At 42.9% G+C, this 27,114-nt stretch overlaps 1 protein-coding gene and 1 pseudogene across 1 annotated transcript; one reads left to right on the top strand and one right to left on the bottom strand.

Moving 5' to 3' along the window:
- Positions 1 to 10,771: 10,771 nt before the first annotated feature.
- On the top strand, positions 10,772 to 21,920 carry LOC4349697 (uncharacterized). The gene is given in 8 exon segments (XM_015760513.3): positions 10,772 to 11,067; positions 11,495 to 11,616; positions 13,009 to 13,068; positions 14,620 to 14,736; positions 21,252 to 21,371; positions 21,472 to 21,613; positions 21,730 to 21,754; positions 21,757 to 21,920. Coding segments are annotated over 8 exon segments (909 nt in total). The 5' UTR covers positions 10,772 to 10,908.
- An 831-nt stretch (positions 21,921 to 22,751) lies between these two features.
- On the bottom strand, positions 22,752 to 23,458 carry LOC136353967 (uncharacterized; annotated as a pseudogene).
- Between the last annotated feature and the right edge of the window lie 3,656 nt (positions 23,459 to 27,114).

Here is a 27,114-nt window from a genome sequence, read left to right as displayed (position 1 = left end):
AACCTATCCGGACAGTCCAACAAGGGGTACAAGGCTTGCACTCACTGTATGGATGAAACAGAAAGTACGTATCTTAAGCACTGTAGGAAGGTTGTATACATGGGTCATCGTCGATTCCTTGCAGCAAACCACCCGGTACGGAAGAAAGGCAAGCACTTCGAACATAAGGCCGACCACCGTACGAAGCCTAAACATCGCAGCGGGAAAACAGTGTTTGCTATGGTTAAAGATCTTAAAGTAGTGTTCGGAAAGGGGCCTGGAAGCCAGCATATAGAGAGCGAAGATGGTCACGCGGCGATGTGGAAAAAGAACTCTATATTTTGGGAGTTACCATATTGGGAATTCTTGGACGTACGCCACGCAATCGACGTGATGCACCTCACTAAGAACCTTTGCGTAAACCTTCTTGGCTTCCTAGGTGTATACGGAAAGTCGAAAGATACACTGGAAGCACGTAATGATCTGAAGCATATGGAACAACGCGGCGACCTTCACCCGGAACCAAAGGAGAAAGGAAGCCATTACTTGAGTCCAGCCAGCTACACTCTTAGCAAGGCAGAGAAGGAAAGTATGTTTGAATGCTTGGAGAGCATAAAGGTACCGTCTGGATACTCCACGAATATCAAGCGAATAATAAGCACGAAGGAGAAGAAGTTCACAAACATAAAGTCTCATGACTGTCACGTGTTGATGACACAACTGCACGCCACGCCGCCGCCGCCGTCGCCACGCCGCCGCCGCCTTCGCCGCCGCGCGTGCAATGCCGCCGCCGCCACGCCACGCCGCCGCCGCCACGCCACGCCACGCCACCGCCGCCACGCCACGCCGCCGCCGCCACGGCCCCACAACGCCACGCCGCCGCCGCCGTCGCCACGCCGCCGCGCCAACCGCCGCCCCGATGCCGCCACACCGCCGTTAACGAACGAGAACGAGAACGATCGAACGAACGAGAGCGAGAACGAACACATCAACGTACGTTGCCGCGACAACGTGAACGAGAACGAGAACGATCGAACGAACGTGAACGAGCTAGGGAACGTGAACGAGCGAACGAACGAGGACGAACGTTAACGTGAAATGCAATATATATACATGTATATATATATACATGTATATATACATCATGTATATATATATACATGTATATATATATATACATGTATATATATATATATACATGTATATATATATACATGTATATATATATACATGTATATATATATATACATGTATATATATATATATATATATATATATATATATATATATATATATATATATATATATATATATATGTATATATATATATGTTACTTCGCATTTATCCTAATACATTTTTTTTATCTTGCAGAAAAGACGTGTTGTCGGAGTCGTCCGTCAAGCCTGAGTGGAAGAGCTAGCCCTAGAAGGAATTGGAGCAGGCAAGTGACGTAATAATATAAATGATTGTTATATTTGTAATGCAATTAATTAAGATTATTAGACCTGTAATTAGACTTATCATATAAGATTGTGTAGTGTTCTAATATTATTTGAGTTTTAATATAAGATTATTTTATTGCAAATTAGACTTAGTATGACATTATTGACTACGGAATTGGTGCGACTCCTAGGAATTGACTATTGTAGTCTTAATTAGACTTAGCATATACGCACGAAACACTTAGCATACATTACTATTTTAGTCTTAGCATGTAATATTATTTGAGTTTTAATATAATATTACTTTATTTGTAATTAGACTTGGTATGTAATTATTGACTATGGAATTGGTGCGACAAGTAGCAATTGACTATTGTAGTCTTAATTAGACTTAGCATATACGCACGAAACACTTAGCATATACATGACTATTTTAGTATTAGCATGTAATATTATTTGAGTTTTAATATAAGATTATTTTATTTGTAATTAGACTTAGTATATAATTATTTACTAGCTAGGGTTGTATAATATACGTCACCTAGACTTAGCTTATATCACGATTTGTAATTAGACTTAGCACGTAAGGTTGTGTAGGGTTCTAATGTACGACATTTACACTTAGCATACATGACTTAGATTGTTAAAACATAAATGTCTCGTGACTTAGCAGATGTTTCTTGTATCAACAGATGGCTGACCGCGATGAGGAACAGATATTGTACGATACAATCGCGGAGGGAAGCAGCCAGTACTGGAATGAAGAAGAGGGGAACGAGGATCCAAACCAGTACTTGAACGAGGAAGGGAACGTGGAGAGGGATGCGGAGGGGAACCAGCAGGGGCACGTGGAAAGGGATGTGGAGGGGAACCAGGAGGAGGAGGCTAGTGGTAGTCAACCCTCCGTTGGACAGAAGAGGGCACGCGGGCAACGAGGTGCAGCGAAGAAGCTTGAGGGTCGGCACATCATAACGGAAGTGGAAGAAGATGGACGTCCTAGTGCCCCAGCCGAAGCCGCCAAGAACTATGTACGTCACAGCGGTTGGGTTGTGCGGGATAACGTGCCTGTTAGTACGGTGTACTGGCGAAGAACAAGGGCACGCGGAGATCATGAGAGCTTTGTCCCAGATTCGGAGAAAGAGATGCTGTGGACCACAATGCTCGAGACATTCACCCTTCCTGCGGGTACAGAGGACAAAGTGAAAAGGTGGACTCTGAAGAAAATGGCAGAACAGTTTCAGAGCTTCAAGGGAGATCTGTACCAGAAGTATATACTGAAGGGGCAGACACCGAACTTCGACACATTCCCAAAGCTAAGGGATCACTGGGACGAGTTCGTTGCATATAAGATAGGTGAACAAGGGAAGGCGATGATGGAAAGAAACAAAGAAAATGCCGCCAAGAAGAAGTACCATCACCACTTGGGGTCAGGAGGCTATAGCGTCGCGATGCCGAAGTGGGAGCAGATGGAGGCTAGCTTGATTGAGAGGGGTATCGAACCGGCAACAGCCAATTGGCCGGAACGATCGAAGTTCTGGTACTATGCTCACGGTGGAACGCTCAACCCAGCTGATGGCTCACTGGTCTTCGGCTATCAGATACAAGAGGCTGCGCGACGACTAACAGATGCAGTGGAAGCCTCCTCTCAGGGCACGTTCCGACCAGACAGAGATAGGGACGAGCTGACACTCGCCCTGCAGACTCCAGAGCATCCAGGACGAACTCGAGGGAAAGGGGTGATTCCTTGGAAGATTGGTTTCAAGGAGGACATCCACACGTACAGGAGTCGGATGAGGAGCAAGAGAGATACCGAGGCGAAGATTGCAGACCTAGAGTTCCGGGTACGAGCTACGAACTCAACATGCAAGAGGAGGTGGCAAGGAAGGTTGATGAACGCATGGCCGCACATCGGTCCCATGATCCCCAGCCGACCATTCCTCCTGCAATGGTGAGCCCGTCAGGAAACCGTAGCAGCTACGCCTCAACGGGGCAGGTAGGATCACAGAGCATGGACGCCATACAAACACAGGACGAATCGACCTGTCCCGTTGATGACATCACTCAGCGGACACCATGTGAGCTGCATATTCCTTTCAAGAACTTATCAATAAAGGTAAGATTTAGCCATTCCGCTAGTTGCTGCTTATATATGTTGATTACTAATAAATAATCTCTCACAACATGAAGGTGGCGTCGGGCATGGCCATCCCAACGGACCCTTCAGGTACTTACCACTGCAGGCCGATTCCAGCAGGATACTCCAAGGTCGAAGTTGAGTTGGTCGAAGGCGCATACGAGGACCTCGAGCTGGATTACCCTGGAGGAGACGGTGAGACGCATCTACGAGACACATGCCATGCCATTATTCTATGGCGCAGGCGGTACATCATCCTCCCTGGGCGACAAGCGGCGTCTCGTGCACCATCTCCTCCGGCTCCGCCATCTCCTCCTCAGGATCCTGCACCGTCTCCTCCTCATGCTCCGCCAGCACCGTCTCCACCTCAGGCTCCAGCATCGACTCCTCAGGATCCTGCACCGACTCCTCCTCGTGCTCCTACACCTACTCCCCCGCAAGCTCCTCTTCCGGCACCTTCAAAGTCAAGGGCCCCCCCAGCTCCACCGCTTGCCCACACAAGGGCAACAAAGAAGGCGAAAGTTGACGCCGCCAAGAACAAGGACCCGGGGTACGATTGCACGCAAGAGGAGCTTGACGCTTACGTTGCATCAGAAGTCAAGAGACAATTCAAGCCTCGAAGTCCAGAAAAGAAGATTCCTATAGACCCCAGTGTCAGGAACTTCTTCAGGGGTATGTCTGCATCTGTCAAGGAGGCCATCAAGCTATCGGACTATGAGCGAACGCTGAAGAAAGCATCTTCTGGAAAGTCCAAACCAGTCCCTCAGCTTGGAGAGCAACCAAACCAGGAGATCGAGCCGTTGGTGACCGGTAAAGAAATGACGATAGAACAATTTATTACTGACACCGGTCTAACTACGGATCAATTGCTAGGAGTCGCACCAATCGAAAAGGCGGAAGTGAAATACATGTACGAACTCGGTAAACCGCTTGTCAAGCCTGAGCTGCTGCAGTCCCTACCCACACAAATGTACAAGTTCCATCAGCTGTACATGGAGATGAGCGCCACCGGTAGAGAGATGATCGGAGCGAGGATCAGGGACACGGACTTCTTGCAAGGAGATGACATTCTCTGGATCAATTTCAGGGGAATCTACGAACTATACCAGCTGGACGCCCTCGACGTCTCTATTATGAGTTGCTGGATTTTGTAAGTATATCGTTCAGTTAGATTTCTTACTATACGTCTCCTTTAATTAATTAGGTCCTTGTATATAAGTAGACCATAGAAAATAATATACTCCCTTTTATCGTTGTAGAATGGAGATTCAAAGGGCCCGACGGCGGAGGGTTTTCGATACTGGATTCATCGACCCTCGGAAAGTAAACGTCGCAATGCTCGACCAATATCCACAAGAAACAGAGGACAATCTCGTCCATCTCCTGAAGGCGCAGCATTACAAGACGTTCATACTGTTGCCATACAACACAGAGTTAGTTTAATTTTACTGTCTTCCTACATACCAAATTTCATTCCCGTACGAACTTGCTAAGTGTTTCATATGTAATGCATCCCACGCACATTGCAGATTCCACTGGGTGCTTTTACTCATCGACCTGGAGGCCTGCACCGTCAACGTATATGACTCAATGGATAAAAAAGAGTCTACGTTTGACAAGGTTTTCGAACTTATAGACAGGTACCGTCATAAGTTCCTTTGTTAATTAAGAAAATCTTGTTATGTTAATTGCTACTACGAATCATAGCTTTAAACTCCATGTAGGGCTTGGTATCGGTTCCGTCATTTGGTCCGCGGCAAATGGAGAGAAAGACTTAGGCGGAAGTTCAAATTTCCTGTGAGTACACATGCTCTACATTTATATTTCTCCGATTCAAATACATACAAGTGTATATTAATTAGATCTCTCGTTGTTTGTCATTTATTTGTAGTGCGCAAAGCAAAAGCAGGGAACTAACTTGTGCGGCTATTACGTGTGCGAGTATTGCCACTGCCTTGCAGACCAAATCATCACCACAAGAGAGCTCGATGTACGTACAAATAAATTCAAAATTTCATTACGTAGCGATTTCTTGTTTAATTACTAATCAATTTCATACATTCATATAATTTATTCGCATGAGGGATAACCTGACCACACACAAGGAATTTATCGCGGCGGTTCAAGAACAACTCATGGGATTCATCAACGAAGAAATCCTTGATCCCAAGGGTGAATTCTACTACGACGGAAACACAATTCACCGGTCCTTAGCTTCTGAGCTAGCAGCGAGTACTACTACGTCAAAATCGTAGCTAGCTAGGACATATAATGGATTGTAATTAATACATGACTACATATGTTTCTATATGCATGTGTACACATTTTCTATAATGTAAATATATTTTGTTCATATATATATCTATATACATATGCATTTGCATAACATATATATGTATAAATACATATATATATATATGTATGCATATATATGCATGGTTTATATATATATATATATATATATATATATATATATATATATATATATATATATATATATATATATATATATATATATATATATATATATATATATATATATATATATATATATATATATATATATATAAACCATGCAGCAACAGGGGCATGCAAAAAAAAAGGTCAGCTCTATCTTTAGTCCCGGTTGGTAACACCAACCGGGACTAAAGATGGCTCAGCCGGCCACGTGGCTGAGCCATCTTTAGTCCCGGTTGGTGTTACCAACCGGGACTAAAGATCGATCTTTACTCCCGGTTATTTCACCCGGGACTAAAGATAGCGATCTTTAGTCCCGGATTGGTACTCCCGGTTTGGAAACCGAGACTAAAGGGGGGTTACGAACCGGGACTACAAAGGGTTTCTCCACCAGTGAAATGTCTCATCCTATATACGGAGTATTATGTAATACTCACTCCATTACAAAATAAATTCATTTTTCATCTATCCCACGTATACCAATACAAAACAAAAAGATTAGAATACCCCTACTTTATCAAATTCTAATACAATTAATTATTCTCTATTTTATCTATACCCAATACATTTATTTCTTACTTTCACAAACTCTTACTTTAAAAATAAATTTATTTTGGAACAAAAGCAAGGAGCTAAGAATGTACTACTCCGTCCCAAAATATAACACGACGAATGGAGTACTTATTATAAGACAAAGGTAGTAACATATTGGGACCAAGTGTTTTATGTTAAAAATATTGCTATTTTTTTTCTATAAATTTGGTTAAATTTAAAAGAAGTTTGAACAAAACATCTTGTAATATAAAACTTGATGGAGTAATTTTTTATACAATATATGATGCATTGTGTCTGCATGGTCGTCGACGCTACTAGTTAGTTTAGCTGCCCTGGATAAAGCCGGTCGGCTGGGGTTCATTCAGCCAGCTAACCAATAACCATTAGTCGTTGATCATGTCATAATCGAGCACGTCTTCATCCTACTAAACAAATTAGCATACATGCATGTATATATCAGTTTTCAAAATCACACGAGTTGCACAAACAGTATATAAGTACTCCTCGTCTTTAAATAAGCCGGCCAACTTCCATTAGTACGGAGTATATATATTAGGCTATCTTATTTATTAGGTCTCTGACTTGCTTAATTCGCTCTCTTCAGTACAGAGATGTGATCTCCATTCTACTCCTACCATACACCAGAAAATTGACCTGCAGCAAGTACATGCATATGCATACTGATCTATTCTAATCTAATCTATCTGTCCGGCCGGCGAGAGAGACCATACAAAACTTTTTCACGAACGCACATAAAAGATTACATGTCAGCATATTAGAGGAAAGCAATGTTTCAATTACACAACACAACAAACCGAATGGCCATTGCTAGGGGAAAGGGGAAAAACCGAAAACCCAAAAGACCGAAAGAAACTTATACGATTAAGAAAAGGCTGCTCCTATACAGAGAGAGGTTTGTGGCGGAAGACTACACTATACTCCCGACAGGTCCCCCAAAACGGCGACGCTTGTAGCAGATCACAGACGGTTTTCTTGTAGGATGGAATCAAAACCGCTGAAACCGAAGAAAAAGAGTAGTCGAAAACCTAGAGTTTCGCTCCTTTCACGACTATCAGAAAACTAGGAGACCATGCAAAAGTCGTTTAATTTTGACTGAAATTAGCTCGTAGGGTAAATGTAGATAGATACAGATTTGAGCATAAATCATACTAGCTAGCAGGGTTCATAATTCCGACGAAAACCGGTCGAATTCCGTGAAATTTCGACGTTTCGACATGGCTCGAATTAAGTTTCGACAGTAGATTTAGTCGAAATTTATCGAAAACCGGGATATCGATGGGGCTCGAAATTTAGTGGTCAACCGGTAATGTAAACCCCGCTAGCTAGCTAGCCACGCACGTGAAGTCGTGAACGAACAGGTAGGGAGAGAGACCGATTGAGATAATGTATTATGCATGTGCATAGTAATAAACGTGAGCCTGCAATGCAAGGTCGTAATTAAACTGCAGGAGGCAGCGATTAATCATTAATCGACAAGATTGGAGATGTGAACATTGCCCCCATCCTTGATAGAAGTAGCTAGTACTCCAATGGCATCCTACTGGTAGTCTGCAAGCTAGCAGCATGCAGCTGGGCCATGGCGCCATGGATGCAAACAAAACACAGTGCATCGATAGGTCGGTGTGGTCGTCTCTGCATTTGCATCAATGTACAAAGAGTGCTACGTACTTATCTGTACTTTAATTTTACAGTTCTTCAATCAATATTTTTTTATTATATGATCGCTACATCTGTCTTATATAATTATATTTTCCTATCATGTGGTATATACTTTCTTCTTCCAGGCAGGTAAATAATCATTTTTATCTTAATTCTCTTATGTTATGCCAGTGAGTACTAGAAAAATTATAGTTACATTACTGAGTACGAGAAAAATTATAGTTACATTGTAAGGTTTAAACTTTACAATGCAATTACAATATAAATGTATACGTAATTTATAATTTATAGTGTAAAATTAACCGTCTCTCTCTTTAAAGAAGATGTGTCATAAATGGTGATGGTATTAAATTGTGAGAAGGTGGTCAAAAAGTTTTTTACCATGGATATGGGTGGCGATCTAATCTTAGAATTGGTGGCTCTAAATTAATATTCTGTGCTTTTGGAGAAGATGGCCAATGAGTTATTCATGGATGGCGATTTAGTCTTTGTATTGATGGCTCTCAATACTCCATGTCATTTTTTTCTTTTCTTTTTGCGTGTTGTTTTGTATGTTCGGATGTGTGCATCTTAGTTATGCAGAGGCCGAAAGTGTTCTCAGAAAAATTATATCACCCTATCATTAGCCATATATTTTTTGTCAAATTTTAACTAAAAAATTTGGCAGTTGTATAGTACGATCGTAATATAATTATATTGTAACTTGCATGTGCTTATAGTGTAACTTGTATGTAACTTTCAAAAATCCTTAGGTGATATGCTATTTCGGTGAAAACGGAGGTAATGGTACCAAATCTTCTCACATGTGCATGGATTGTGATTTTTTCCTACCTTCTTTGCACAAATTTTAAAGCAAATTGAATGGTTCAAAATTACATTGTAGGTACATGTAATTTACATGCTAGTTATATATAAATTACAATGTAATACATAGCAATTGTACTATATTTGTATCTGTCAATTTTTAGGAAAAAATTCTCGACAAATATATTGCAAAATTGTAATCGACTGATTTCAATAAATGTTTTTATTATCTTAAAAAATAAATATAGTTAGCCCGTATTTTTTATTTGGGGCGGCCCAAACTGCCTAGCTAGTTTAAAGCCGGTCGCAAGCATGCTTGCAGCGGTAGTCCGTCCGTTGTTCGATTTGGGCTAGGCCCATTAGCCCACTAAGGCCCAGCCCGTGTAGCTAGTGGCCTGATGCATGTAATGCATGCTTATGCTGACCGGGAATGCTAGTGGGCGAGATCAGTTTTTCCACCTCTCCACCTTGTTTCTTTTTTTGGCACCGCATTACTTTTCTATTTTAGTAAATTTATACACCTAAAGTTTACACATCTAAAGTTTAAAGACCAAAAATTTATAAGTCAAAAGTTTATACATGCTATTCAAATTTAAATTTGAATTTAAATATTTTTATATATATAGTATTTCTATACATCTAAAGTTTATACACATAAAGTTTATAGACCTAAAGTTTATAAGTCAAAAGTTTATATACCCGTTTCAAATTTGAATTTGAATTCAAATATTTTCTATATATAGTATTTCTATACATCTAAAGTTTATACACCTAAAGTTTATACACCCAAAGTTTATAAGTCAAAAGTTTACATACCCGATTTAAATTTGAATTTGAATTCAAATTTTTTATATATAGTATTTCTATACATAAATTTTTCTAACTTTTATTTTTCAAAAAAAATTGTGTAGTCTACTATAGTAGAAAGAGGAGAAGGGGAGGAGGAATAGGGGAGAGGAGGAAGGAGTATAGGGGGAGGGGAGCCGGATCCGATCGCCCAGGCAATCGCCTAGCGATCGATCGTCCATTAGGGCCCCCTACGCTGACTACTATGAGTCCCTTTTTTTTTGGAGGACGATTATCAGTCCGTCATCGATATGTCCGGTTAAATTGGATTGCAATTTTCAAGACGATTAGTGGAGTGGAGTACGGTACGAACGTGACCTAAATATGTACCTAATCCCACTGCAACTACTCCGTACGTAGCAATTTTAAGCTGAAACACATTGTGGTTTAATTTGATTCGATCGAGTCAAGCACAAGCACGTACTTACATGTATACTTGACGACGAAGACGAATAACATAATCGAATGCAAATTGCACAGACCAACAATTTCCTTCTGCATTAAATATTTGTTAGCTGCTGCTACGTATAATTAAAGGCCATACCTGCATCCAACTGCGTAGTAGTGTCTGCATCGTCGATGATCAGAGGCAGAGCAAAGCAAGCTAACGGCTTGGTGTAACAAACAAAACCGCGAAGAGATCGAGCTAAAGGCAAGAACTGTGACGACGACGCACCGCACTTGCACGGCTAGAACAACCAAACTCATCATCCATCATTATTTTCCCATTCTTAATTTTAAAGTTCGTCTTTCCGGCGCCGGCCGTAACCAACACTTGTTACTAAATCCCAGCCGCCCATGCTTCAATATCGATCGATAAATGGAAGCAAGAACTACTATATAAGTTAGCCGATCGATCGAAGATGTGGATTCATCGAACGATAGATATATATAGATAGAGCGCGTCTTGCACACGCATGCATATCCATCGATCGATCATATGCGCTTTTTAGTCGTCACTTGTCCAACTAGCTAGCTCTACTTCCATATATCGATCGATCGTTCGTCCAATGGCGGCGGCGGCGGCCTGCACGAAGCTGCCGTTGCTGCTCCTGCTCGTCGCCGTCGCAGCGTCGTCGGCGTCGTCACTAACGCCGCTGCACGCGGCCGTGCCGGCGAAGGGACCTCGCCCCGGCGGCAGCGTTACCTTACACCTCGACCACCGCCAGGTAAAATTAACTACATTTAGCTATCGATGCAGTGCCGGATCGATCGTGATCAATTGATCAGATCATGCGTTTCGATCAATTAATAATATTATATAACTAGCGGCTGGCTAGTATAGTCCCTCCGTTTCTAAATATTTAACACCATTGACTTTTTAGCACATGTTTAATCGTTTGTCTTATTAAAAAAATTTGTGAAATATGTAAAACTATAGGTATACATATAAATATATTTAACAATTAATCAAATGATAGAAAAAGAATTAATAATTACTTAAATTTTTTAGATAAGACAAACGGTCAAATATATTTAAAAAAGTCAACAGCTTCAAATATTTACCAACAGAGGGAGTAGCTCTTTTCATTGATTAACACAGTACGTGTTACGTAGTTTAAGCTGGCATATTAACCTGCATGGATGTGGATGCAGGTGATGGTGGACAATGGCATCGTGCAGGTGACGCTGTCAAACCCTGGGGGCCACATCACCGGCGTCAGATACAACGGCGAACGCAACCTGCTCCACTACGACGGAGAAGCCAACTCCGCCGGGTACGTTCCATCTCTCGATCGATCGGAGTAATTACTACTTGTAGTATTAGTTTGCTTGCTCTTTAGTCTCTTCTTCTTTTAATTTCAGAAAAAGTACTAGCTAGCTAGCTTGCATGAACATAAAAGTATAACTATAAAGATATGTGCGATCACTAGTGGAGAAATGTTTTTTAGTCCCGGTTCGTAACCCCCTGTAGTCCCGGTTTTTCAACCGGGACTACGAATCCGGGACTAAAGATCGCTATCTTTAGTCCCGGTTCAAATAACCGGGACTAAAAATCAATCTTTAGTCCCGGTTGGTGTTACCAACCGGGACTAAAAATGGGAGCATCTTTAGTCCCGGTTGGTAACACCAACCGGGACTAAAGATATTTTTTCTTTTTTTTCTGCTTTTAATATTGAATATTGATTTCACACCATCCCCTTCCATATCCAAATCATCACATATTACAGAACATCTCCAAATCCTCAAACAAATCATCTCCAAATACATCACAAACTCTTAAAAAAATTACATCACAGGGTTCTAAAAAATTCATCACAGATTCACATCTCACACAAAAATACATCACAGATTTACATCTCAAAAAAAAAAAGAAAAAAAATCCGGCCGGCGGCCACTGCCGCCTCCCCTCCTCCCCTCCACGCCGGCCGGCCAGCGCCGAGCCGGTCGCCGCCGAGCGGCCGCCCACCGCAGCCGCCGCCTCCGCGCGGCCCCCGGCGCCGCCGCGCGGCCTCCCGCCCACCGCCGCTGCCGCGCGGCCCCCCGCGCTGCCGCGCCGGCCGCCGCACAGGCCGCCTCCGCACCGTCCCCCGCGTCGCCGCCTCCGCGCCGGCCGCCTACACTGTGGTGAAGGAAAAAAGGAAGGAGAGGAGGGGAGTTAGAGATAAGGAAAGAGATAAGAAGTTAGAGAGGAAAAAAAGAGATAGAGGGAGGAGTTTGTTGTGTGGACGGGAAAAGAGGATCGGTACTATGGATTATATAGTGTGTTTTGATTTTTATTCCCGGTTAGTAACACCAACCGGGACTAAAAATAGGTTTTTAGTCCCGGTTGGTGTTACTAACCGGGACTAAAGATTATAGGGCCCTGACACAGCCTGACATGGAATCAACCGGGACTAAAAATGAACTTTAGTCCCGGTTGGAGTTACCAACCGGGACTAAAGATGATTTTTAGTCCCGGTTGGTAACAACAACCGGGACTAAAGATCTTCCTCTTATTAACCGGGACTAAAAATCATTTTTAGTCTCGGTTTTTAATGGAACCGGGACTATTGTGGATATAGGTCGACCGACCAAAGATGGTTTCTCTACCAGTGGATGTAACGAGACACTGTATATTTTATCTTGTATCAAATTTGATCTCGATCGACCTGTTAATTAATTTGCAGGTACTGGGATGTGGTATGGAACTTCCCTGGGTCCAATAGTCCAAGAGGCATGATCGATATGTACGTCATTACTTCTTAACTTTATTGTATATTGTACTATATCGTCTGCGAACTATGCTTGCATTGGGTGCATGCACTTTGAGATCTTCCTGTGCTTAAGGTCCTCAATTCATTTTTGTTGTTCTAAAGTGAAAATTAAGGATGCATCCACGAATGCTACAGTACTTCAGTAGTCATCCAACCCAACCATCATCTTTGCGTGTGTTCTTATTCCACATCTGTATATGTGATCTGACTACTGTTCATTCTCAATTTATTTCTAAATTATACCAATTTTCTACTTGGAATGTGCAAAATAAATGTCAGCTAGAAAGTTCGATAAACTAGTACTCTGGTTCTAACTGAACTACTACTAGTACTGAAGTAGGTACATAAATCTGAAACTCACTACTAGTAGTTAGCAGTTACTTCCTCCATCCCAAAATATAAGCATTTTTGAGGTTGGCACGGGTATTAAAAAAGTAGATGAGAATGATTAAAAAAGGTGTGTGATTGATTGAAAAGAGAAAGTAGGTGAAAAAGAATGGTTGTGATTGGTTGAGAGGAGAAGGTAGGTAGAAAAATAGCTTCATTTTGGGACAAAGTACTGTGCTAGAAATAGTTACATTTTGAGACGGAGGTAGTAGTACTTAACTGGCTAGCTGTAGTTAATTGTGTTCTTGTTTTATTGCCTTACTCTGTTACAACTCATCATAACATAATTAACAAGATCAACCTACCCACCGTCCACAACAATATAACAGTACTAGTTCGATTATTTAACACGACTTGGACATATAGCTGCTAGCTAGTTATAATCATGTTCATTTTTCTTTTGAACCACCCATATTCATATGGATTGAAGAACTGGCAGGTCAGATAACAAGCTTTTGCTGTAAAATATGAACAAGCCTTTTCAGTTCATCACTCTGCACCGAAAGATGCTTCCTAATAGCAATAGTACCAAGAGCAACCTGTAACTGTGACTTCAGTTCTTTTCTGATAAGCAAACAGTGTCAAACACCGTCAGAAATTATTGCCTAATAAACATAGGATATGTACAAGAGCTCAAATGATTTTCTTGCTGGAAAACATAATTTCACAGTAATGTAAGGGCCCCTTTAAATTGGAGGAAAAACATAGAAATTTTCGAGGATTTCAATCCTATAGGAAAATTTCCTATGAAGCCCTTTGAAACAAAGGATTGCATCATATCCAATCCTTTGAAATTCCTATGTAATGGACAATCATATAGAGATTTTGGAGAAAATTTAGCAAGAGGTTCAACCTCTTGGTAACCTTCCTTTGAGTCTATCTCTCTCATCCAATTCCTGTGTTTTTCGTACGGTTTAATCGAACGGTCATTCCTGTGTTTTTCCTGCATTTTGCAATCCTCTGTTTTACACTTACATTCCCATCAAAATCCTACGTTTTTCCTATTCCTACGCTTTTTCAATCCTGCGATTCAAATGGGCCCTAAAATAGTATGCACTGCACCATATTACGGTCTACAGCTGAAGGAATTATGCTTATCTTTCAAAAAAGATGAACTAATTGACTGAATTTTCACAGGCTGGATAGTACTGAATTCAAGGTAGTATCCTCAAGTGAAGACCAAGTGGAGCTTTCCTTCAGGAGCACCTATAATCCATCACGTCCAAATAGTGTCAGTCTAAACATCGACAAAAGGTACTCTCCATTCTCCAGAATTTTCGGACCTGTATTAATAAAGTTGGCTATAATTTGTCCTGTCATATATGTTGGAATTAATGAATGGGCCTTAGCCCACTCGAAGATTAATTCTTTGGAAAATCACAAAAAGCCCACCTCATGGGATGGCATGCATGTGGAGTTTAGTACCACCTTGCTTATTCTAGGAGAGGGGGACCTCCTTACAAGGGAGGATGCCCTCCTAGCCACTTGAAGCATGTGTGGTGGAGAGAAGAGGGGAAACACGCGCGCGCTCGCTCGCCTGGCCTGGCAGGGCAGGCGGCGCGCGTGCACGACGTACGCGTCGAATGGTCCGCGTCGAATGGTCCGAAAAATTGGCTCCTCACCCTTGCGCAGATGCAGCCTCCTTTTGCAGTTTTGTTTTGCTGCAAATTCGGATTCGTTTTTGTTTTGGAAACGTTCCGAAAAATCCGGTGCGTGCAAACGGCGTGGAGTCCGGATAAGTTACGCGCGACTTATCCGGTTCGGTTACGCGCAGTAGAGATCGTGCGGGCGCCCTGATCAAGCGACCCTTCTCTATATAAACCGACCCGCCGTCTTCACGCAATATATGCGAAAATCAATCTAGGGTTTGCCTCCTACTCTGTACTGCGCCGTCGCTCGTAGACTACTCCATCCCGCTCGCCGGCGTGCACCAGCGATCGGGAGAGCAGGTCTCCGGAACCTCTGCCTTTGACGTCCTGCACCGGGAGAAGGCGGCAATAAGGTTTTTGGGAAGCGCTTCGCGCGACTGCTCCCTGTTCGTTCGCGACGGCTCGCCTTCCTCTTCGCTCGCGTGTTTCGTGCCTTCGTAGACACCTGTGAAAAGTTTCGACCAAGCAGCCGGTCTTTTCGTCACCTCGGTACGTGTTCAATATGTTGCGCATATTTGATCTGTTCATGTTATTCTGCGTAGTTTACATGTGTAGATCTAATGATGCGTTCATGCTAGTTTTCATCTGTAATGTCATGATTTATTTATGGAATAAATTAAATCATTATATGCCCATAATCTCAACAATCCAAAAACCTTATCATAGGCACTGTGATTTTACTATGGCTGGTTTTGCCGATGCACTGAGGCCGGATAAATTCACCGGTGTGCATTTTAAGAGATGGCAGATCAGGGTCACTCTGTGGCTGACAGCTATGAAATGCTTCTGGGTGAGTACTGGCAAACCTGAAGGAGTTCTTACTGCTGAACAGCAGAAGCAATTCGAGGAAGCCACTACTCTCTTTGTGGGATGCATTCTTAGCGTTCTTGGCGATCGTCTGGTCGAGGTGTATATGCATATGACCGACGCTAAGGAGTTGTGGTATGCACTGAATACTAAATTCGGTGCTACTGATGCTAGCAATGATCTGTATATCATGGAGCAGTTTCATGACTACAAGATGGCTGACAACCGTTCTGTAGTCGAACAGGCTCATGAGATACAAACCATGGCTAAGGAACTCGAACTTCTTAAGTGTGTCTTACCCGACAAATTTGTGGCTGGGTGCATTATTGCAAAACTACCTCCATCTTGGAGGAGTTTCGGTACTGCACTCAAACACAAGAGACAGGAATACTCCGTTGAGGGGTTGATTGCGTCTCTTGATGTTGAGGAGAAAGCTCGGGAAAAAGATGCCGCGTCTAAGGGCGATGGTGGGCAGTCCAGCGCCAATGTTGTGCACAAGGCCCAGAACAAGAGCAAGGGGAAATACAAAGCTCAGCAGACCACCAACTTCAAGAAGCAGAAGAAGAACAACAACAATCCTAATCAGGATGAGAGGACTTGCTTTGTGTGTGGCCAAGTTGGTCATCTGGCTAGGAAGTGTCCACAGCGCAAGGGGATGAAGGCACCTGCAGGGCAGACTTCTAAGTCTGCTAATGTGACCATTGGCAACACTGGAGATGGAAGCGGGTATGGTAATTTACCTACTGTTTTTTCAGTTAATCAATCTACTAATTGGTGGGTTGATACTAGGGCCAATGTACATGTTTGTGCTGACATCTCATTGTTTTCTTCTTATCAGGTCGCACGGGGTTCCACCGTCCTAATGGGGAATGGGTCACATGCTTCTGTTCATGGTGTTGGCACGGTAGATCTGAAGTTTACTTCGGGAAAGATCGTGCAGCTGAAGAACGTGCAGCATGTCCCTTCTATCGACAGGAATCTTGTTAGTGGCTCCCGTCTGACTAGAGACGGATTTAAGTTGGTTTTTGAGTCTAATAAAGTAGTCGTGTCTAAACATGGATATTCTATTGGTAAAGGTTATGAGTGCGGAGGCCTGTTCCGCTTTTCCCTTTCTGATTTCTGCAATAAGTCTGTGAACCATATTTGTGGCAGTGTGGATGATGAGGCTAATGTTTGGCATTCACGTTTATGTCATATTAATTTTGGCTTGATGTCTCGGCTTTCCAGCATGTGTTTAATTCCTAAGTTTTCCATTGTCAAAGGTTCTAAGTGCCATAGTTGTGTGCAATCGAAGCAACCTCGCAAGCCTCACAAGGCTGCCGAGGAGAGAAACTTGGCACCACTAGAACTCCTACATTCAGATCTTTGTGAAATGAATGGGGTGTTGACGAATTGTGGAAAACGATATTTCATGACATTGATTGATGATGCTACTAGATTTTGCTATGTGTACTTGTTGAAAACGAAAGACGAGGCTCTAGACTATTTTAAAATTTATAAGGCAGAAGTTGAAAATCAACTTGACAGAAAGATAAAAAGGCTTAGGTCTGATCGTGGTGGAGAGTTTTTCTCGAACGAGTTTGACTTATTCTGTGAGGAACATGGCATCATACATGAGAGGACGCCTCCCTATTCTCCCGAGTCTAATGGGATTGCTGAAAGGAAGAACCGCACACTGACTGACTTGGTGAATGCCATGTTGGACACCGCGGGACTGCCTAAGGCATGGTGGGGGGAGGCATTGTTGACCTCAAATCATGTGTTAAACAGAGTTCCTAACAGAAATAAGGACAAAACACCATATGAGATATGGATTGGCAGAAAACCATCACTTTCTTATTTGCGCACATGGGGGTGCTTGGCGAAAGTCAATGTACCAATAACGAAGAAGCGCAAACTTGGACCTAAGACTGTGGACTGTGTTTTTCTGGGATATGCTCATCATAGCATTGCCTATAGATTTTTAATAGTTAAATCCGAGGTACCGGACATGCATGTTGGTACAATTATGGAGTCTCGTGATGCTACCTTCTTTGAGAGCTTTTTCCCAATGAAGGATACACATAGTGGTTCGAACCAACCCTCTGAAATAATTCCCAGTTCAATCACACCACCAGAACAAACTGAACATACACATGAACTTGTCTCTGAGGAGGATGTCAGTGAAGCTCCTCGAAGGAGTAAGAGACAAAGGACGGCTAAGTCTTTTGGTGATGATTTCACTGTGTACCTCGTGGATGACACTCCTAAGTCAATTTCAGAAGCATATGCATCTCCTGATGCAGACTACTGGAAGGAGGCTGTCCGTAGTGAAATGGATTCTATTATCGCTAACGGGACTTGGGAGGTGACAGAGCGACCCTATGGGTGTAAACCTGTGGGGTGCAAGTGGGTGTTCAAGAAGAAGCTTAGGCCTGACGGTACTATTGAAAAGTACAAGGCTCGGCTTGTTGCTAAGGGCTATACTCAGAAAGAAGGCGAAGATTTCTTTGACACTTACTCACCTGTTGCTAGATTGACCACAATTCGTGTGCTACTTTCCCTAGCAGCCTCACATGGTCTTCTCGTTCATCAAATGGACGTTAAGACAGCTTTTCTTAATGGAGAGCTGGATGAGGAGATCTATATGGATCAACCTGATGGGTTTGTAGTTGAAGGTCAAGAAGGCAAAGTGTGCAAATTGTTGAAGTCTTTGTATGGTCTGAAACAAGCTCCTAAGCAATGGCATGAGAAATTTGACAAAACATTGACATCTGCAGGCTTTGGAGTCAATGAGGCAGATAAATGTGTGTACTATCGCCATGGTGGGGGTGAGGGAGTTATTTTGTGCTTGTATGTTGACGACATACTGATATTTGGGACAAACCTTGAGGTGATAAATGAGGTTAAATCATTCTTGTCTCAAAATTTTGATATGAAAGATTTGGGAGTAGCTGATGTTATCTTAAACATTAAGCTAATTAGAGGTGAGAATGGGATTACACTCTTGCAGTCCCATTATGTGGAGAAGATCTTGAATCGCTTTGGCTACATTGATAGTAAGCCTTCTCCAACACCTTATGATCCTAGCTTGTTGCTTCGCAAGAACAAGAGAATTGCTAGGAATCAACTGGAATACTCCCAAATCATTGGCTCGTTGATGTACCTGGCTAGTGCAACTAGGCCTGATATCTCCTTTGCTGTGAGCAAGTTGAGCCGATTTACCTCTAATCCGGGAGATGATCACTGGCGTGCGCTTGAGCGAGTAATGCGCTATCTGAAAGATACTGTGGAATTGGGGCTTCACTATACTGGGTATCCTGCGGTACTGGAGGGTTATAGTGATTCTAACTGGATCTCTGATGTGGATGAGATCAAAGCCACTAGTGGATATGTTTTCACACTGGGTGGTGGTGCTGTTTCATGGAGGTCTTGCAAACAGACAATTTTGACGAGGTCAACCATGGAAGCAGAGCTAACGGCACTGGATACTGCTACTGTTGAGGCAGAATGGCTGCGTGATCTATTAATGGATCTGCCTGTTGTTGAAAAACCGGTGCCGGCTATCCTTATGAACTGTGACAATCAAACGGTAATTGTCAAAGTGAATAGTTCTAAGGATAATATGAAATCGTCTAGACATGTGAAAAGACGATTGAAGTCTGTCAGGAAATTAAGAAACTCCGGAGTTATAACGTTGGATTACATCCAAACAGCGAGAAACCTGGCAGATCCCTTCACGAAGGGACTATCACGAAATGTGATAGACAATGCATCGAAGGAGATGGGTTTGAGACCCATGTGAGTTATACTATGGTGGTAACCCAGTCTATGTGATCGGAGATCCCGTGAATTAGATCCTGGGAAGAACAAACCATTAATAAACTATAGGAGAGTACCGATATATATACCCTCTCCAAGTGAAGATGCATATACTCTCGTGAGCTGCAAGGCAGGTTGGCTATGCCTTAATGAGTTCTGTTGGCTTTAATTAGCAAAGATGTTGTCCTGCAGAGCATTCTTGAAAGAACTCACCTTTGTGAGCTTGACTGTTAGTCGCAGTCTATGAAGATTTTGGGTGAATCTTCTAGGAAGCTTACTAAAGACCTAGGAGTATGACTTATACGCTCCACCCGAGGGGTAGTCTACAGACGGTCTAGTACCAGATAAGACTTTGAGTGAAACTTGCTTGCACAAGACTTGCAATTCAAGGCGTAGTCCATTGTTCAAGTTGTGAGTAAGTGTAGCTTGGAGTTCTAGGTGGATGTTCAACCTTAATTGGTCTCCATCGAACCGCTGGTATATAAACAGTACATTGGAAAAGGCAAATCTCAGTGGGATTTTGAGATTTGGTGGGGGATTGTTGGAATTAATGAATGGGCCTTAGCCCACTCGAAGATTAATTCTTTGGAAAATCACAAAAAGCCCACCTCATGGGATGGCATGCATGTGGAGTTTAGTACCACCTTGCTTATTCTAGGAGAGGGGGACCTCCTTAAAAGGGAGGATGCCCTCCTAGCCACTTGAAGCATGTGTGGTGGAGAGAAGAGGGGAAACACACGCGCGCGCTCGCTCGCCTCGCCTGGCCGGGCAGGGCAGGGCAGGCGGCGCGCGTGCACGACGTACGCGTCGAATGGTCCGAAAAATTGGCTCCTCACCCTTGCGCAGATGCAGCCTCCTTTTGCAGTTTTGTTTTGCGGCGTGGAGTCCGGATAAGTTACGCGCGACTTATCTGGTTCGGTTACGCGCAGTAGAGATCGTGCGGGCGCCCTGATCAAGCGACCCTTCTCTATATAAACCGACCCGCCGTCTTCACGCAATATATGCGAAAATCAATCTAGGGTTTGCCTCCTACTCTGTACTGCGCCGTCGCTCGTAGACTACTCCATCCCGCTCGCCGGCGTGCACCAGCGATCGGGAGAGCAGGTCTCCGGAACCTCTGCCTTTGACGTCCTGCACCGGGAGAAGGCGGCAATAAGGTTTTTGGGAAGCGCTTCGCGCGACTGCTCCCTGTTCGTTCGCGACGGCTCGCCTTCCTCTTCGCTCGCGTGTTTCGTGCCTTCGTAGACACCTGCGAAAAGTTTCGACCAAGCAGCCGGTCTTTTCGTCACCTCGGTACGTGTTCAATATGTTGCGCATATTTGATCTGTTCATGTTATTCTGCGTAGTTTACATGTGTAGATCTAATGATGCGTTCATGCTAGTTTTCATCTGTAATGTCATGATTTATTTATGGAATAAATTAAATCATTATATGCCCATAATCTCAACAATATAGTGGTAGTATACAAATATCACTGCCATTTTACGATGACTGTTCTAAAATTTGTGCAGGCTTGTGATGTTGAAAGGTAGCTCAGGGTTCTACTGCTATGCCATCTTTGAGCATGTCAGAGACTGGCCTGCTCTCAACATTTCAGAGGCTCGCCTCGCCTTCAAACTGAACACGGACAAGTGAGTATTCCTTCTGAAAAATTGTTCTCTGAAGACATTCAATATTTGCTTGATCTGCAGTCTAATCTAGAAAACATGTGTTCATGAACGTTTTTGTCAGGTTCAACTACATGGCGATCTCAGACGATATACAGAGGTTCATGCCGAGCGCGACAGACAGAGATGCACCTCGCGGTGCTCCATTGGCATACAAGGAGGCTGTCCTGCTCGTTGATCCCAAGGAGCCACAGTTCAGAGGAGAGGTAATTAACTAACCGAATTCCGATACATCTTGCACGACAAATTAATCAGGCTGTCATCTTTTAATCGACTGTTTGGTGTATGCGTCTGGTGATTTTCTGAATTCGTGATGTACTAGGTGGATGACAAGTACGAGTACTCGCTGGACAACAAGGACAACAGAGTTCATGGATGGATTAGCAGCAATCACCCTAACCCCATGGGATTCTGGGTCATCACCCCCAGCAACGAGTTCAAGAGCGGCGGCCCTCTCAAGCGCGAGCTCACCTCCCATGTCGGCCCGACCTCTCTGACAGTAAGATCAATTAGTTCACCCTAAAACTAATTACTAACTAATAACGAACTCTGCACTTGGAATCTTGGTACAGAGAGAAAACTGAAATTTTGATTCGTGACAGATGTTTCTTGGCACGCATTACGTCGGGAACGACATTGTTCTGAAGATCGAGGAGGGGGAGTACTGGAAGAAGGTGATGGGGCCAGTGTTCATCTACCTCAACTCCAACCCGAGGAGAGGAGATTTGCATTCGCTCTGGGTGGATGCCAAGGTGCAGGCAGAAGTTGAAGCTAGGAAATGGCCATATAGCTTCCCTGAATCCCCTGACTTCCACAAGGCAGGACAGAGAGGATCAGTCACTGGGAGGCTATTTGTCAAAGACAGGTAATTACTTCCTCCGTTTCACAATGTAAGACTTTCTAGTATTGCCCATATTCATATAGATATTAATGAATCTAAGCATATATATGTGTCTAGATTCATTAACTTCTAAATGAATATGAGCAATGCTAGAAAGTCTTACAATTTGAAACGGAGGGAGTAAGTGATGACTTGTACGGTTCAAAATTGTTCATGGATCATCATCTCTGAAACCTTAATTTGCTCTATTAATTTGATGGTATTCCCGGTGATATGGTTTTTCAGGTATGTCAGCAGCAAAGATATAGCTGCTGGGATGGCATATGTTGGCCTGGCCTCTCCTGGACAACCCGGTTCTTGGGCCACAGAGAGCAATAACTACCAATTCTGGACAAGAGCAACACCCTGTGGGAGCTTCAGCATTGGCAATGTGAGAGCAGGAGTGTACAACCTCTACGCATGGGTTCCTGGGTTTCTTGGGGACTACATGTACACCTCGCAAGTAACAGTAACACCAGGTTAAGTTAGCACTAATTCAGATGGCATTTGCTATTACAGTATTTAACATGATAATCTCGATCAGAACAACTCTGTTTAACTACCATTGTTTGTCTGAATTTAAACAGGACGTAGCATCAACCTCGGTGATCTTGTGTTCGAGCCTCCAAGATCAGGCCCAACACTGTGGGAGATGGGTGTTCCTGACAGGAGTGCAGCAGAGTTCTTCATCCCTGATCCCAACCCCAAATACCTCAACAAGATCTTCATCACCAAAGACAAGTACAGGCAGTACGGGTTGTGGGAGAGGTACGCCGAACTGTACCCTGACGGCGATCTCGTCTTCACGATCGGCGAGAACGACATCTCCAAGGACTGGTTCTTCGCACACATCACAAGGTAAATTAACAACAACGAACAATCAATCAATCTCCTCTCGATGGTTAACCTCTGAAGAATCATCAAGAACCAATTGTGCGTTTTCCTTGTTGTGCAGAAAGCAAGGAGACGGGTACGCACCGACGACGCGGCAGATCCGGTTCAGGCTGGAGCACGTCGTGGCGGACGCCACCTACACGCTCCGCGTCGAGCTGGCGGCGGCGCAGATGTCGAGGGTGCAGGTGGTGGTGAACGGCTCGGCGGACGAGGCGTTGACGACGGCGGCGGCGTTCGGCGACGGGAACGCGATCGCGCGGCACGGAGTACATGGTGTTCAATGGAGCTTGGATTTCGCGATGAAGGGGTACATGTTGCAGGAAGGCGACAACGTGGTGTTGATGACGCAGACGAGGGCGTTGAGCCCCTTCTTTGGTGTCATGTATGATTACATCCGGCTAGAGGGTCCTCCTTCCCCTTCGTGGCGAGATCCGACGACACAAGTTTGAATCCATAGGTTTTAGGGAAACTACTGCAATTGCATGGTAGAACTAGAGAGAGACCGTTGATATATAGAACATTGTAGAGCTACAGATAGGTAGGTGTAGGTAGCAGTAAAGTAAAGTTCAAGATCAGTGCAAGTGCAAGATTAGAGAATCAATAAATCTTCCCAAAGTGCAAGAATTATTAAGTTACTATCCGTAATACTAATAACTAGTACAATACTAGTTTGAGAGAAGGAGAGAGGAGAAGATACGTAAAACGAGGTGAGTCATTAGCGCATGATTAAATGAGTTAACTATTTTAAACTTCAAAAGTAAATTAATGTGATTTTTTAAAGCAACTTTCCTATAGAATTTTTTTTAAAAAAAAACACAGCGTTTAGCAATTTGAGAAGCGTGCGCGTGAAGAATGAGACGAATCTCCTCTTTCTCACAATCCCTCAAACGCAGCTCCATCCAAATTAGAAATATAAGCAGTACTATAAAGTTTTAACACGGTATTCGACATAAAAGCTTTGACGTATTTTTTAAGCTGCTAAGTAGATAGGGTATTTATTGTTGTGACGGGATGATAGGGGTTCAGGGGAGTTAAAGATTCTGAGAATCAGCTGATGAGAAGTTAGCTGGTGGAAATCGCTTCTGGTTTCTAGTTCATTTTCCAGATTCTATAACTACATATTCTCAGAATCTGGATAAAAATATGTGCTGTTTGAGAGAGCTTCTAGCAGCTGAAGATTATAGGAGAAGCTGTAGCTGCTAAAAACTCCCCAAATAGGCCCTAGGTGTGGGTGCAGGCATCAGGTCGGTATTAAACCTAATAGGTACCACTAAGGGTAGATCTAACATGGAGCGGTGGGGGCTCAAGAATAGGACCATGGAAGCCTCCGTAGAGCTTTCACTATTTTTTTTTGTGCATACATGTAAAGGGGTTTATAATTTTGTCTAGTTTGTTCAGAGTTCGAAACCCCTTGATTTTTTTTTCTGCATGCGTCACTGGCTCAATCCATGCCTTATACCTCGGTTTAAGGCTTATACATGTGAGGTATCACCACAACATCCCACAAACTCGCAAGGCGAGCAGAGTAAGAGTCAGTGAAGCAGATGAGGCCACGCCCAGCTCCAAGGAGGCAAATGTCGCTGTCATGGAAATCCTCCATAGCCATTTGGTCTGCAACAAGCTGTAGTTATCGGTCGAGATCGAAGCATCCCATCACCGCTGATGCAGATGATAATTTTAGAGAGTGGTTCTATGAGGCACAGCTTGAGATCCCACATGATGAAGCCGTCGTCTTCCTTGTACCACCTATAGGTTGTCCACTTCGTGCATTCCATGGTGCCCTGTAGGGGTGGGCATTCGGTCAGACCAAAAATTTCGGTAGCATACTTCAGTCTTTCGATTAGTTCGGTCTTTAAAAAGTAAAGGCCGAATTTCTAAAAAAAAAAACTCAAGACCAACAAATTCGGTCTCGGTCTCGACCCTAACCAAAATTTAGCACAAGTTTCAGATAAGCGAAGAAATCATATAAATTTTCAACACAATATACACAAAAAAAAATCGCAAGCACATATGAGTAAAAACTTTTATTGGGTAGCATGCCTAGAAGGAGTAGGGATGTGAAAATTAGAGTTTAATCCTATTAAACTTAGTGGATTGTAGGTTGTATTTGGACTTTTTTTTTTGTTAATTCGGTCTTTTCGGTTAAACGAGGAGACTAACCAAACAATATTAGGTCTTTCACTACGCAAGACCGAATTGATGACCAACTTTCTTGGTCTTGGTCTCAGTCTTTTCGGTTCAATTTTTTTCTGCCCACCCCTAGTGACCAGATCGTTGTGGTCATTGTTGATCGGTAGGCCCTCCTGGTGCACAGCCAACATGGCAGCCCACAGGCCGCGGCGGGTGTTGATGGCTATTAAACACCAAATTAACGTCGTCACTATCTGCATAAAACCATAAAAGTGAAACATCCAATATAGTGGTAGGGTTTATTTCTAACAATTTCCACGAGTGTTGGTGTATATTCGTATGCAGGTGACAAACTACCTCAGTTGAGAAGAAATATACCTGAAGGAGGAGGAGAATCAAACACGTATCTGAACATATGGAGTTTTGGACCCAAAAACCCAATTAAACACCTCCAAATGGCCCTTCCATCCATACCAATAGAATGAGGGGCCCAAAATGAGTGTCCACGCCGAAAATCGGGGCCAATGGAGCTGGCCAGGGTTCGGCCGAACCTGACAGAGGCCGCTGGCCCAGGCCCAAGTTCAGTTCGGCTGTGCTCCGCTTCCATATGACAATTATGGTGTTAATACCGGTAGAAACCGTCATCAGAAGGGACACTTGGCAACACAAGAGAGAAGATGCTCTTTGGATGCTTGAAGCATCTCCACACTCCCAAGGCACTTCTCCACCTATAAATACCCCTCTCATCCTCACTTGTAAACACATACTTGAAGCATGAGCTGAATTACAAGAGGCTCTATTGTACTATATTATATACTAGAATAGGAAGAGAGTAGAGTAGAAGAAGTCAGAGGAATTTCGGAGTTGTCGGTAATCCTCTCCCTATTTCTTTCTACTCTCCACTAATAGTATGATAGAGCCTTAAGAAATTGACCACATCAATTTGGACTACTTCACGTATCCTCCTCCGATTAGAACTAGAAATTAACAATTGAACTCAGCCTGGCACAATTAGCATACCAAGTCTAAGATATTGATTTGTCTTGCAGCTATAGAATCCCTGATGTATATATTCTGAATTTGAGTATTTGGTTACTCATGGTACATAAACACATTGGCATGAAACACACGCTGAACAAAATAAACAAAATAAAAAACAAGACCACATTCGTATGAATAATAGGTGAGACCTGGTTCCTGTCCTAAATCCTGAGTCCTACCTAATCATCAAATTATTATTGTCTTCTTCATGCGAAAGTTCTGCAACATTTTCCCAAAACATTTTTTTAGATAATGGAAACATTTTTTTAGTTCCCAAAACATTACTTTCTACCACTTCCGCACCTAAAGAATGACAGAAAATAAAATCGTTTGACTTGAAAGAAAAATAGAATCATTGGACTTGAAAGTTAGATACTGTAAAAAAGAGAACCATGGACCCCCAAGACATTTTATGAAAGAAACATTATTAGAAAAAGGTAAATAATAGGTGGTCTAATTTGGATAACTTGAATGGAGTGCTAACTAGTAAAGTTTTACTATCATAAATATATGCAATGTAACACACCTTTGGTTGTTATAGAGTTTTTCTTCCATCGTGCCAACTGAGTGAGGCTCTTATGCTTATGTTGCTTAAGAAGCAAATGTTATTTGAAACCGAGATATATTAACCTTTCAAAAAGTGATGTGCTGACTTTGTCTTGTTGCTATTCTTAGGAGTTACCAAAACATGACAGATTTATAAGCATGTGTGAAATATTTCATTTACAATTATTGTTGCAATAAAAAAATTATATCTTATAA

The sequence above is a fragment of the Oryza sativa genome, chromosome 11, assembly GCF_034140825.1.
Source record: "Oryza sativa Japonica Group chromosome 11, ASM3414082v1".
In the NCBI taxonomy this organism is placed as follows: domain Eukaryota; kingdom Viridiplantae; phylum Streptophyta; class Magnoliopsida; order Poales; family Poaceae; genus Oryza; species Oryza sativa.
The sequence above is the reverse complement of the archived record's forward strand: the minus strand, read 5'-3'. Positions and strand labels throughout refer to the sequence as shown.